General features: G+C 50.5%; 1 protein-coding gene across 1 annotated transcript; it reads right to left on the bottom strand.

Moving 5' to 3' along the window:
- Nucleotides 1-2256: 2256 nt before the first annotated feature.
- On the bottom strand, nucleotides 2257-8380 carry LOC142077245 (ubiquitin carboxyl-terminal hydrolase 42-like). The gene is made up of 9 exons (XM_075139371.1): nucleotides 8365-8380; nucleotides 7558-7758; nucleotides 6448-6558; nucleotides 6270-6372; nucleotides 6064-6131; nucleotides 5840-5910; nucleotides 4381-4521; nucleotides 4066-4164; nucleotides 2257-2502 (listed from the first exon to the last, which is right to left on the bottom strand). Exons 1-9 carry the CDS (start codon nucleotides 8378-8380, stop codon nucleotides 2257-2259), a joined length of 1056 nt encoding a protein of 351 aa, XP_074995472.1.
- Between the last annotated feature and the right edge of the window lie 3824 nt (nucleotides 8381-12204).

The raw sequence follows: 12204 nt of genomic DNA, 5'->3' as shown, positions 1-12204 counted from the left end.
AGAAGGAATAGGTAGGGAAAAACTCACTTTTCATCTTCTGCCTCCTCTTCCTCATCCTCCTTTTCCTCCTATTCCTCATCATGTTGTTGTCTCCTGATGCCTCCTCCTCCTTTTCCTTGTCATGCTGTTGTCTCCTGATGCCTCCTCCTCCATCTCCTCCTCTTCCTTCTACTCGTCATGCTGTTGTCTCCTGCTGCCTCCTCCTTCTCCTCTTCCTCCTCCTCCTTTTCCTCCTTCTCACCCTCCTGTTCCTCCTCCTCCTCCTCCATCCTCATCCTCCTCCTTGTTATGCTGTTGTTCCCTGCTGCCTTCTCATCCTCCTCCTTATTCTCCTCCTCAGAAGGAGAACACAGCATGACAAGCAGGATGAGGAGGCAGCAGGAGAAAACTGCGTTATGAGGAGGTAGAGGAGGAGAAGGAAGAGGAGGAGGAGAAGGCATCTCCTCTGCCGCCATTAGCAGCACTGACAGGATGAGCCCTCCCCTGCCCAGCCTCTGGCTCAGCTGCACCCGGCAGCCAGGAAGGGTGGGAAAAGGAAAATGGGTTTATGCTGCTCCTACCACGGGTATCCTGAACCAGTGTTACACTGGTGGTAACTGGTTTAGGTTGGTGAGTGGGGCCCCCCTGGCTGCCCCCAGCCTGCCTCTCCCCCCTTCTCCTCAGGCTGCCAATTTGTTGTCAAGTAAAAAGGGAGCGGGAGAGCAGCAACAAAATGAAACTAAAACAGCTTCCCCCAGCTCCACTCTTCCCAGGCTCAGCCTCACTCCTCCCTTCCCGACTCCTCGGCCCCCCTCTCCCCCCACAAGCGGTGCAGGGGCACAGGGAATGGGGCACAGGGAATGGGGCTGTGGGTGGCCCACAGCGCCTCATCTCTGCTGCCCTTTCCTCCCCATGCCGTTCCCCTGTTCCTGCCTGGGCCCCATGGGCCACAGCTTCAGCCAGAGAACGTGCTGCTGCCTGGGCTCCTCTCCAGGGACCACAGCTCCTGCCAGGAGCCTGCTCTGGCCTGGGCTCCTCTCCATGGGCTGCAGCTTCCTGGTGGAGCCGTCGATGGCTGCCTGAGGGGGACAGCATTGGTGGCTGGATCCTCTTCTCGGCATCCATTTCACAGAATCACCAGTTACTTGAGGCTGGCTGGGAGATCACCTGGAGGGTGAAGTCACCTGGTCAAACCCGCTGTTCAAGCAGGGCCACGTGCAGTCAGTTGTCCATGACCATGTCCAGAGAGCTGTGGAACATGTCCAAGGATGGAGACTCCACAAGCTCCCTGGGCAGCCTGTGCCGGCGCTCATCACCCACACAGCACCCTTTGCACTTCGCTTTGCTGAACTGCATAAGATCCCTGTCAGCCCATCTCTCCAGCCTGCCCAGGTGCCTCCGGATGGCAGCACCACCCCCTGGCCTAAGCGCCACTCCTCTAGGTTTGGTGTCATCTGCCAACTTGCTGAGGGTGCACTCCGCCCCACCATCCAGACTATTAATTAAGGAAGATGTTAAACAGGATCAGACCCAGTACTGACCCCTGGGCAACACCACTAGTTACTGGCCTCGCACTAGCTTGGTGCCACTGAGCAGAACCCTCTGGGCCTGGCCGTTCAGCCGGTTTTCAGTCCCACTGAAATGAGCTGTTGGCTCATCCAGCCCATTTCCATTTGAGTGACTTGAACTCCATATTTAAAAAGAAGAGATTGCAAGATGGGCACATGCAAGCACACTGCTTTCAAAATCCCATAACACAAACCTCCCACACTGTGTATTTCCACCAATTGCCTCAAAACCTACAGAGAAGAAAACACCCCATAAATTACATATGCAAGGCCAACAAGTGTTTTTAATTCTGGCTTTGGCTTTTCTGACTGTTGGTGCCAAATGAGTGTTGCTTTTGCAAGGTGATCCCAAAAACTGAACATGGATTAAAGCTCTTCCTGGAGAGACCTGTGGGCAGGCGGGCCAGCTGGCAGAGCTGTCTAACTCTCTGGAAGATCAGTCTGAGCTCTTCCTGGCCAGAGGCAGTAATGGGACGAGGGACAGGGTGGGCTGCTGGTGCCCTTTGTGCAGCTTGGTCCCTGCTGGGAGTAGTTTTGCTGCTTCCTGGATTCTTCCTCCCCCTCCTGCTCCTCTCCAGCATTGCAGGAGTCAGATGCTGTGCTCCTCCCTCATCCAGGGTCGCAGTCTGCCCCTGTCACCACTGCAGCACCCTGAGAGTTTGCCTGACATGCATTTCTGGGCTGCTGAAACTCTCCTCCTCCTCCCTGCTTAGGGCTCATAGTCCATGGTGCCCACAAACCGACTGCGGAGATCATAGCCTTGCTGTGGGAATCTGCTCTGCTCCATCTGCCTCAGCTGAGTTTGCTCCTGAGCAGCCCTGGGTGTGGGAACCGACTGAGAGCTGCTGTTGGAGGGCTCTGGAGCTGTGTCATCCCTGGAAGCGCGGTCATGACTTGGAGGACCAGTTCTCCTCCTCCCTGCTGAGTAGTCGTAGTCCGTGTGTCCACAAACCAGCTGCGGAGATCATTGTCCCACTGCAGGGATCCGCTCTGGGCCCTCTCCCTGGCATTGTTCCTCTGGCAGTGGGAGGAAGGGCTGAATCTGTGCTCCTCTTGGTTGCTGTCTTCTCGCACAGTGTGCAGCACATGGTCAAATGGTTGACAGCAGACTGGGCACCAGCTTTATGCAGCTGCAGAAGAAGCGATGTGAGCAGAAACCCACGTAGGAGGTGATGCTGAGCCTGCCTGGCCAGATGGGGCATGGCCAGCCTGCAGATGCCTCCCATGCACCTGCACAGGTTAGCTGGCTTGTGCTGGCTGTTGCAGAGTAGCTGCTGTCCTCTGGAGAGTCCTCCATGCCCACCGCCACGTCCTGCAAAGAGAGCTGTGAAAGGGTCCTGCCCTTTCCTCCTGAAAGGACCAGAACAGTGGGGAATCCCCAGAAGCTCTGTGAGGGGACAGCTAATGGCCTCCCAAAGGCTCTCCCAGAGGGCTGCGAAGGCAGAAGGGCCAAAGGTGGACAAATGGGATGGATCTAGGTGGGATGCTTTGAGAGGGAGCAGCGTTGTAGCTGTGAAGCAAGCTGCAGTGTGGGAGGGAAAAGAGAGCAATACCAAGATTCCAGAAAGAAAGCCACTGTCCATCTGGTGCCCTGACCCACCCCCCAGAGTTACCTTATTCCTACGAGGCAGTCCCTGTGGTCCCAAAGAACCCACCGGTTTGCTGCTGGTCCCCCACTGACTGAGGAAGGAACGGGCATATGATGGTGCTGGTGAGGAAGAAACCCTTTCTCTGATTTTCAAATCAGAGCACCTGGATAAATAAAGAGTGATCTCTGTTTAGGGCTGTTCTTGAAGCCTTCTCTGGGGTTTAGTCATTTTCTTGGAGCGGTTTCTACAACAGAGAGACAGTGTAACCAAGACTACAAATGGGAAATTCGATCAGGGTCTTCCCACCAGGTCTGCCCCTTTCGGAGCAAGACCTCGTCTTTATACCCCCTACAGCCTCTATTTCATAGGATCATAGAATCATAGAATGGTTTGGATTGGAAGGAATCATCTAATTCCATCTCCCCTGCCACGGGCAGGGATACCTTCCACTAGATCAGGTTGCTCAAAGCCCCATCCAACCTGGCCTTGAACACGTCCAGGGAGGGGGCATCCACAGCTTCTCTGGACAACCTCTTCCAGTGCCTCACCACCCTCACTGTAAAGAATTTCTTCTAATCTACATCTTCGCTCCTTCAGTTTAAACCTGTTACCCCTTGTCCTATCACTACACTCCCTGATAAAGAGTCCCTCCCCATCTTTCGTGTAGGCCCTTGAAGTACTCTTCTCTACATTAGCCAGCTTCAGAGAGCAGAAGTAGACAACTAGCAGTTTACACCAGGGCAGCAGCCTAAAGCCAAGCAGGGAAAGATCAGAATTGACATGGGGTAGTTCAGATTCGAGGGAACTGAGTGATACAGGGAGTAATTGTCTCCTGTGATGGAAAGGGAAACACTCTGGAGGCTGAAAAGAAAAATATCAAAACCATGAAAGGAAACCTATTCTAAACACATTTTATTACTTGTTATTACCTGATAGAACAGTAGATAAGCTTGCTGCCTGAGAACTGTGTCGATGTCATGAAGAACCACAGATGTATCGTTCATCTCATACCACAATCCATTGCTGGCCTGCAAAGAAAGGCATCAATATCTGGAGATGAACTGCATGGTTTCTCCACAAAAACAGGCAGAAAACTACAGAACCAAGAGTACACGAAAACAAATCAAATGCAGCCGGTAAGGAGACCTTCTCACCAAGAGCCTTGGCTAGCAGCAACACTGCCATGGAAGTTTGTCTTCCCAAGCACACATTTTTCCCTTGTAAGGAAGGAAGTTGCTTTTTACCTTTGTGTAGCAGAAATAGTGTCCTTCATGACAGCTGTCACCACTATGCACCAGGACAGCATATAAGGAGTAGAGGAGCGGTTCTCCAGCTGTCTGAGATGTGTATGGGCGAAGATCCAAGTATGCGGGATATTCCACAAGCTACAGAGAGATCAAGAGGGCTCAGAAACAATCCTGAAATACTACATGAAATAACCTTCCAAGACTAAAGGCTAGAGGTGTATAAATACATCTCTGGGGATCATGAACACTTGCTTTTCCCTAAAGCAACATGTAATGGTTTGGGTGGCAGGAAACTGTTCGTGGCCAAAGCAGCTCTGCAAGAGCAGAGTACATGCTTGTCTTCCCATGGGAACTCTCCTCTCCCCAGAAGGGAACACAAAAAACCCAACATGAACAACTTGTGAAAGAGCGCACTGCTTTGGGAAATCTGCTCCAGGAAGAGAAAGTTGCACTCCAATTGCATACACACCTTGCTGATCTTCCCGCCTTGCTGATCAACCCTTTTCAGACACACCGTGAGAACCTTGGGCACACGATGGATTGTAAACCTCTTGGAGGCAGCAACCATCTTGTCACACCTTGAAACCAAGCACAGGGCCAAATGCACCCTTAAATGCACCCTTAAATACACCCTTTTCCTCCCCTAGAATGCCAAACAAGCTTTCATGTCTCATGCATCCTTTCGCTATTTTAAGGCTATTCAGTACAATAAGGCCATATTAAAAAAAGCTGCATCTCATTATTGTGCATTAAACCTATGGGAAAAGCTAACTTATGCTCAATGACATGCAGCACCTTCATGCAGGATCTAGTATTAATACATCTTTAGTAATCATCTTACTGGCTACATTTAAAGCAGTTTTCGCCATCCAGCTGCTCCAGTTTCACAAAGTCCTCCAGAGCTGCGGTGACAGATGGGGCTGCCTGGAGGTGTGAAAAAGGGAGAGCACTGAGTTCGGAGAAATGCCCTCACCCAAACACTTACTAGGAGTTTATGCAAAAACCCAGGTAGCTGATGCTGAGGAGACCCACTGGGAACCTACAGTGTCCAGAAGGAGGCAGAAAAAGAATATTACGCTGAACATTTCCCTCAATTCCCAGGGATTCCCGGGCCTGTCAAGAGCGACCTCTCTGTGGCACTGCTCAGTTCAGCTACCGATAGTGTGCATGGTCATCCATAATGAAAACAATACAATGCATCAGCCTAGGAGCTAGATGGGTATTGAGGGAGGGCAAAGGGAAGAGGGTGCAGAGAGGATAATGCGTGCTTGTCCAGCTTAAATCCAGCACCGAGAGGGAGACCACTGCCAGGCCTCCCCTGAAGGACACCATCCATTCCACTTCCCACCCACCACCAAGCTCTCTTGTTTTCACAGTATACAATTTTTAAGCCAACTGTGTTGATTCTGGAAAGCTACAGGAGGATGTCCTGAAGCACAATTACAAAACCTCTTACTTTTATATCCAAAGGAATATCCAGGAAGGCCCCGTAGGAATCGGAAACTGCTTTGCAGCTCAAGCACGTGACTGGAAGGCAAATCGAAATGCTCAGTGATAGGGGAAGTCGACTGTGCCAGTTTATGCTTGTCATACTACACCAGTCACACGAACAGCTGTTTATCACAGGCAGACAGAAGGGCACAGGCAATTCCAAGGAGAGCAATAGTTGTGGAGAAGTACCTCTGGATCTCAGAAAGCCCCCAAATACTTGATGGACAATGGTAGTTGCTTGAGAAGAGATGTCCAAGCTGGAAATAAATGGTGAGGCAGAGTTATCTCCTCCAAGAGTTTTGCTTTGTCTGAAAACCCTGGGCATAGTTTTTCCTTAATGGGAGTACATCCCAAAGGGCCTGGGAACACTGAAAAGATAATTTGCTTGTGCTTACTCGCCACTTCCACTCAGACAAGCTCTCTGCATGGCATTGACAGTACAGTGTAAGAACTCGCGGGCGTCTCCCGGCCTGCCAAGTACAAAACGTTGTCCTATTCCTAAGAAAGAACAAGTTAGTAGTTCTCTCCTACAAGAATGGAAGAAAACATGTCAAAGCACCTGAAATGACTTACTTGTGAGGACATTGACGACAGCCCAAGGCTGGATGGCACTGGCTGAGGAATGCAAGACGTTGTTAACGTGCGCTTCCATTCTGCACATCATGCAGAAGCCTGGCTGGTGACCTGAAGAGGGAGGGAAGCAAGCTTCTCAGGTTAGCAAAATATGCATAGCGATGGGAAAACCTAATGGAGACCTTGAAGTTATAAGAACAGTCTCCACTCCTCTTCTCCCAAGGTGCCAATGTCCCAACAAGCCCAGGACATTTTAGTGCATAGAAAACTTTCTTCAGAAGGATGCTAAACTGACAGAAGTTTTCTGTGCAATAAGCAAAGAGAGTTTAACTTGCAGGATGTAGTGGTTCAGGCTGAGACAGAGTTAACTTTTTTCCCAGTAGCTGGGGGGGGTGCTGTGTTTTGGGTTTGGTATGAGAGGAACGTTGATGGCCCATTGATGCTTTGGTTGGTGCTGGGTGGTGCTTGCACCGGGAACTTTTCGGCCTCCCATGCTCTGCCAAGTGCAGGCGAAGCTGGGGGGGAAAGCATAGCCGGAGTGGTTGACCCAGCTGGCCAATGGGGTATTTTATACTGTGTGATGTCACGCTTAGTATAAAAACTGAGGGGGGAGAGGGGGGAGGCTCTCCCCTTTCATGACACGCGGTCTGCGGGTGGTGAGCAGTTGCATTGTGCATCACCTGCTTTGTATATTCTGCTATTGTTGTTGCTATCATTGTTATTATTACTGTTCTACTTTGTTTAATTTCCATTATTAAATTGGTTTTTTCTCAACTGGTGAGTTTTCCTACTTGTGCCCTCCCGATTCTCTCCCCCATCCTACTGGAGGTGGGGGGTGAGCGAGTGGCTGCGTTGGGGTTTAGTTGCTGGCTGGGGTTAAACCACGACACAGGAATAGGGAACCGAGACCCGGGGCAAGAAAGAGGTGCCTTTCTGAAGATGAACACACCTAGATATGACAAGAGGTTTCTAGGCTTGAGTGTTGGAGGAACACCAACTCGGGAGGTTGACAAAGAAGGGCTGCTTTGCTCCTAAATCACGTTCCAGATTCTGGGAATCCTTAGGAGATGCCCAACAGATTTACAAGGAGGTGTTCATAAAAGTACTCACACGACCGGCTGTGCTCACGAGAGAGCAGGTAGTTGGCCAGAGGGGGTGTGTACGTCAGGCATTGCAGGACGGAGTTGAGGTAGCACGTATTGCCCAGGTTGTGGAGTCCCGCTCCAGCTCTCTGTCTTTGCTGCCACTCCATGCAAATCTTCTCCGGGGGAAAGAGGATCCTTTGTGGCGGAGCCATTCCCTCCGCAATGACTGCAGGGAAATGACATTTGAAAAGAGATGAGACAATAGTGTTGCATGAAAGCATATTTAAAAGCGAAGTTCTTTACAGGAGCACCCAGGACAACCAGCTCTAACCTTCAACACAGAACCATTGGGGGAAGCCTAACACTGCCATTGACAATTTCTGGTCAAGAAACGGTTTTGGAAAACAGTCTCTTCCCCTGTTTACTTTGCCGAAAGTCCAACAAACCCACACTCTGATTTCTGTGCCTCAGGTTACCTTCCTTTCCCTCTAGAGTCTTGAATTGGATTATCAGGTCAAGTCTTTCCTTTTCCTGATTGTACCTTGACAAACACAAGCAAGTATCTAGCACAGAAGGTAACCCTACTGATGTCAGATCTTTCCATGAGCAATGTCATCTTTCAAAGTCTTGTACTTTGGGGGGCAGAGGAGTGACAAAAAGCGTTTTCCTGTGTCTAACTGAAAACACCTGGGTAAGTCTGGCTGCTATCAGGAAACGCCCCGAATTCACTCTAGATTGTCAGCACATCAACAGTCAGGGATGGAGCACCAGCTACGCCTGTTGCCTTTGGGGATTCACAAAGTCCAAGCCTGCTGGTGAAGCCATTACTCACAGGAGTCATTCCCCATTGCGGCCATTGCTCCTCGCAGAAATAGAAGGGAAAGCTCTGGATGACAAAGGATGTCAGAACGCACTGCAGAAAGAAAAGATCAGTGCCATTCCCGTCACCTGATTGCAAAGAAATACTTGTAGCTCAAAAAAATGATTAAAAAAAACCCAAGCGCAACCCACAGAACAGCATCCGCCGTCAAAAGTGTTTCAGTGGTGCTTGGAACTGCTGCAGAGCTGCAGGCTGACGACCTTACCATCACTGTCTTGGGGCCCCAGTTCACAGCAGTTACCAAGGCCCTTTTGAAAGACTGCATTGCGTGTTACCTTCTCTGAAGAGGACCTGCTGCTTACCTGTTGCCAGCATTAGCGGCAGAGCCCTCTGACTCTCCAGCCCACACTTTCCCACCTTGTATGCAGGAGTGACCAGCTTTCAGCCGCTGCTTTAACGGCTGCCTTTGCCATGCTCCTTTTCTGTCTCCCTTCCTACCGCATCCGTCAGGGTGGGCTTGTCATTCTAGGCTGAGCCCAACACCTCAGACTACACTGCCACCCCCTATGCTTACCTATCCTAGGATATGGCAAAGGAATAAGAATTAGCAAATAGGAACTCTGCCCATAGCCCATCTCTGGCCAGCCTATAAAGGTGTCATAGCTCAGCCTAGAGCTCAGAAGGTATAGACCAGCCCATATACTTTTATCCCGTATCTACCTACTCTATGATCTGTCCTGAAAGACAAATCACAATTACCTTTGAAAGAGGATGGAAGTTGAGAAGTGGGCAGTAAACCATAAATGCTTGGAAGAAAGTAACCACGCAAGTAGCAAAGGAAGGAGCTGAGTTATCCTGAAGGCCAGCTCAGCCCAACTAGCTTTCGCTGGCCCACTTTTCAGGATCCCAAGCCCAGCCAGGTGAGGTCACAAGCACTGGGCGGGTGCCGCATCACTACCCCTTTGTGATACGGGCCCGCATGGGGACGTGTCCCCTCAAGGATACGCGGCTGACACAGCCCAGTCATCTCCCACACACCAGCAGCCACTGCACTTCCCCACACGCTGCTGGCGAAAGGCTGTTCATCTGCCGGCAGAGCTCCCACCTCTTCCTGGAATCGCACCAGCCAGATGAATCAAAACCTGCCCAGGGCAAAACCTGCCCAGGCTGTGTGCCTGTCAACAGCTTTGGCTGGCACATTCGGGTTGCTGAGGGTTTCTTTTCCACTCTTCCCAGGTACAGGTCTGTGTCTGTGACACTCGTGTAGCAAAGCACCTGGTTTCTTATAGGTTCATTTCCACTGAATTGTATCTGCCCCCCAAGATACAGCCATAGGCTGACTCTGAACTAGCGCTACCAAAGCAACACCTTCAGCAACTGCGCTGAGTTGACCCTGGCTGGCTGCCAGGCCCCCACCCAGCTGCTCTCTCGCTCTGGAGCTCCAAAAATCATTTGTGGGTGGCTTTTTAGCATCTGGTTTAACCCCTTGACACACTCGGAGGGCAGTGAATATGCTCCTGCCCTGACTAGCAGCTGGTTGTTATTCCTGCGCCACTTGAACTGTCCAGTTTGGCCCTTGCCCTGCCTGGGTCATCTGCTTTTCCCCAGTCCTGCTTGGGGCAGTTAGTTTTACTCTGGCTGAGCTCAAGACAGTTTGTTTGGCTCCTGCTGCACTTGGGGAGGCTTTCTTCTTTTTATTCTCTGCTCGGGGCATCCAGTTTGGCCACAGCCTTGCTCAGATGGCTTTTTTTCATCATGTCCCTCTCAGGATGGCTGGTTTATCCCGTCTCTTGCTTGGGGAGGCTCATTTTGCCTATTGTCCACACAGGGTACCTGGATTTACTCCTGCCCTGCTCAGGTGACTCTTTATGCCCCTGCCCAAATTGGGGTGGCTAGCTTTGCTCCTGCCCCACTTGGGGCATTTACTTTTGTCCCTATCCTGCTCAGGGCATCTCGTTCTGACCCTGCCCCCACCCTGCTCAGAGCAGCCATTTTTGCCCCTGCCACAGCAGGACTACCGGGGCTCCAGCACCATTTCCCTGGGACCAGCCACCAGCGAAGTGCTGTATTCAGTTGTCATATCACAACCTCGTCTTCCAGGACAAAGACAGCTTTGCTTCCAAGCCTCCTCTAACACTGTTCCTCCAGCTGGTGTCTGACATTTATAGGTGCAAAGTTACCTCACCTCTGAGCTCCTTACGGGGTGTGCTGGTTTTGGCTGGGATAGAGTTAATTTTCTTCATAGTACCTAGCATGGAGCTATATTTTGGATTTGTGCTGAAAACAGTGTTGATCACACAGGTCTGTTTTCATCATTGCTGAGCAGTGCTTACACAGAGTCAAGGCCTTTTCTGCTTCTCACAACACCCCAACAGCGAGTAGGCTGGAGGTGCACAAGAAGCTGGGAGGCGACATAGCTGGGATAGCTGACCCCAACCGACCAAAGGGATATTCTGTACCATATGAGATCATGCTCAGTATATAAAGCTGGGGGAAGAAGAAGGAAGAGGGACGTTCGGGGTGATGGCATTTGTCTTCCCAAGTCACCGTTAGATGTGATGGAGCCCTGCTTTCCTGGAAATGGCTGAACGCCTGCCTGCCGATGGGAAGTGGTGAATGAATTCCTTTTTTGGTTTGCTTCCACACACGGCTTTTGCTTTACTTATTAAACTGTCTTTATCTCAACCCATCAGTTTTCTCACTTTTACCCTTCCGATTCTCTCCCCCATTCCACCGGGGCGGGGTGAGCGAGCGGCTGTGTGGTGCTGAGCTGTATACTGGGGGTTAAACTATGACATGGGGTCAGGGCTCAGGAGCTGGCAGTGCCCGATGCCACCCAGGGAAGCAGAGGATCCTGGCAGCTGGATGTCGAGCAGGGTGTGCCTTTGCTGCCCGCTCCTCTCTCACACACTTTAGCTACAGCTCTTGTGCTTGGGCAGCATGGCGTTCATTACTGCTCACAAAATGCCAGAGCAGGCAGGCTTGGTTGGTTGAACATGGCTGAAGAATGCCTGTGCCCCAAGAAGCTCCTTTTATGGAAGGCATCTTGTCCGTAAAATGTTCTGACCAGAGTTTTTTCTTATTTGACCTTTTAGTATTATTCCTCTGAAGATGCCTGGGGAAAAAAAAAAAAAGAAAAAAAAAAGATTTTAAGAAAACATATATTTCATTGCTGTTATTAGTGAAGTCAACAAGGAGCCTGACCAGAACCAGCTGCCAGGGTAGTTGGTAGGAAGCTCTGTCAGACCTGTGCAGATTGTGTGACTGTGTTTGCCCTCATTAGACACTATTGACATTGGAAATGCCAACTTGTGAAGCTATCTTCAGACTTGATACATTGCTCATCACTGTGGTATCTAACAATGCTTTAACTGAGATAAACAAAAAAAGAAATGCTCTAACTTTGCTATCTTTTTTTTACTCCAAAGCGATCCAAAGCTTGATGCTTTGGGATTGTTTTTCTTCTTCAAGAATAAATACTCTCTAGGTGGATTTCAAACACACATTGGGTCACCTGAGAAGGAGCCTGCTCCAAAGTGTGGCAGCCTCCTGTCAGAGAGGAGGCAACTCTACCTTCCCCTGCCCTGCTGGCATGAAACACCAGTCTCTGGATGTCAGGGCTCGGGCTGGCGACACTTTGGGAATGCTTTGGCGTATGTGCAAAGTGTTCACAGAGCTTTCTGCTGGCATTTGCACAGCTCACAGCCCAGAACAGTTGTGTCTGTGACCGCAATGTGGTTTCCAGTTTGCCTTCCCAGACCAAGCCAAGCTGTGATACAAGAGCTTTGGTCCCCCCCGTCTCCCAAGGAAAGCTAGAAATGGCGTTATCACCACTGATATAAAGAAAACTTG

Source organism: Calonectris borealis, unplaced genomic scaffold (assembly GCF_964195595.1).
Source record: "Calonectris borealis unplaced genomic scaffold, bCalBor7.hap1.2 HAP1_SCAFFOLD_183, whole genome shotgun sequence".
NCBI classification, from domain to species: domain Eukaryota; kingdom Metazoa; phylum Chordata; class Aves; order Procellariiformes; family Procellariidae; genus Calonectris; species Calonectris borealis.
This window is presented reverse-complemented; position numbering and strand designations above follow the sequence as displayed.

What these genes read in the sequence shown, in the direction of transcription:
- LOC142077245 (XM_075139371.1), bottom strand. An exon ending in GGGCTTTCTGAGATCCAGAG is followed by an intron (nt 5,911 to 6,063) that starts GTACTTCTCCAC and finishes TTTGCCTTCCAG; the next exon opens with TCACGTGCTTGAGCTGCAAA. An exon ending in ACTATTTCTGCTACACAAAG is followed by an intron (nt 4,165 to 4,380) that starts GTAAAAAGCAAC and finishes CTTTCTTTGCAG; the next exon opens with GCCAGCAATGGATTGTGGTA.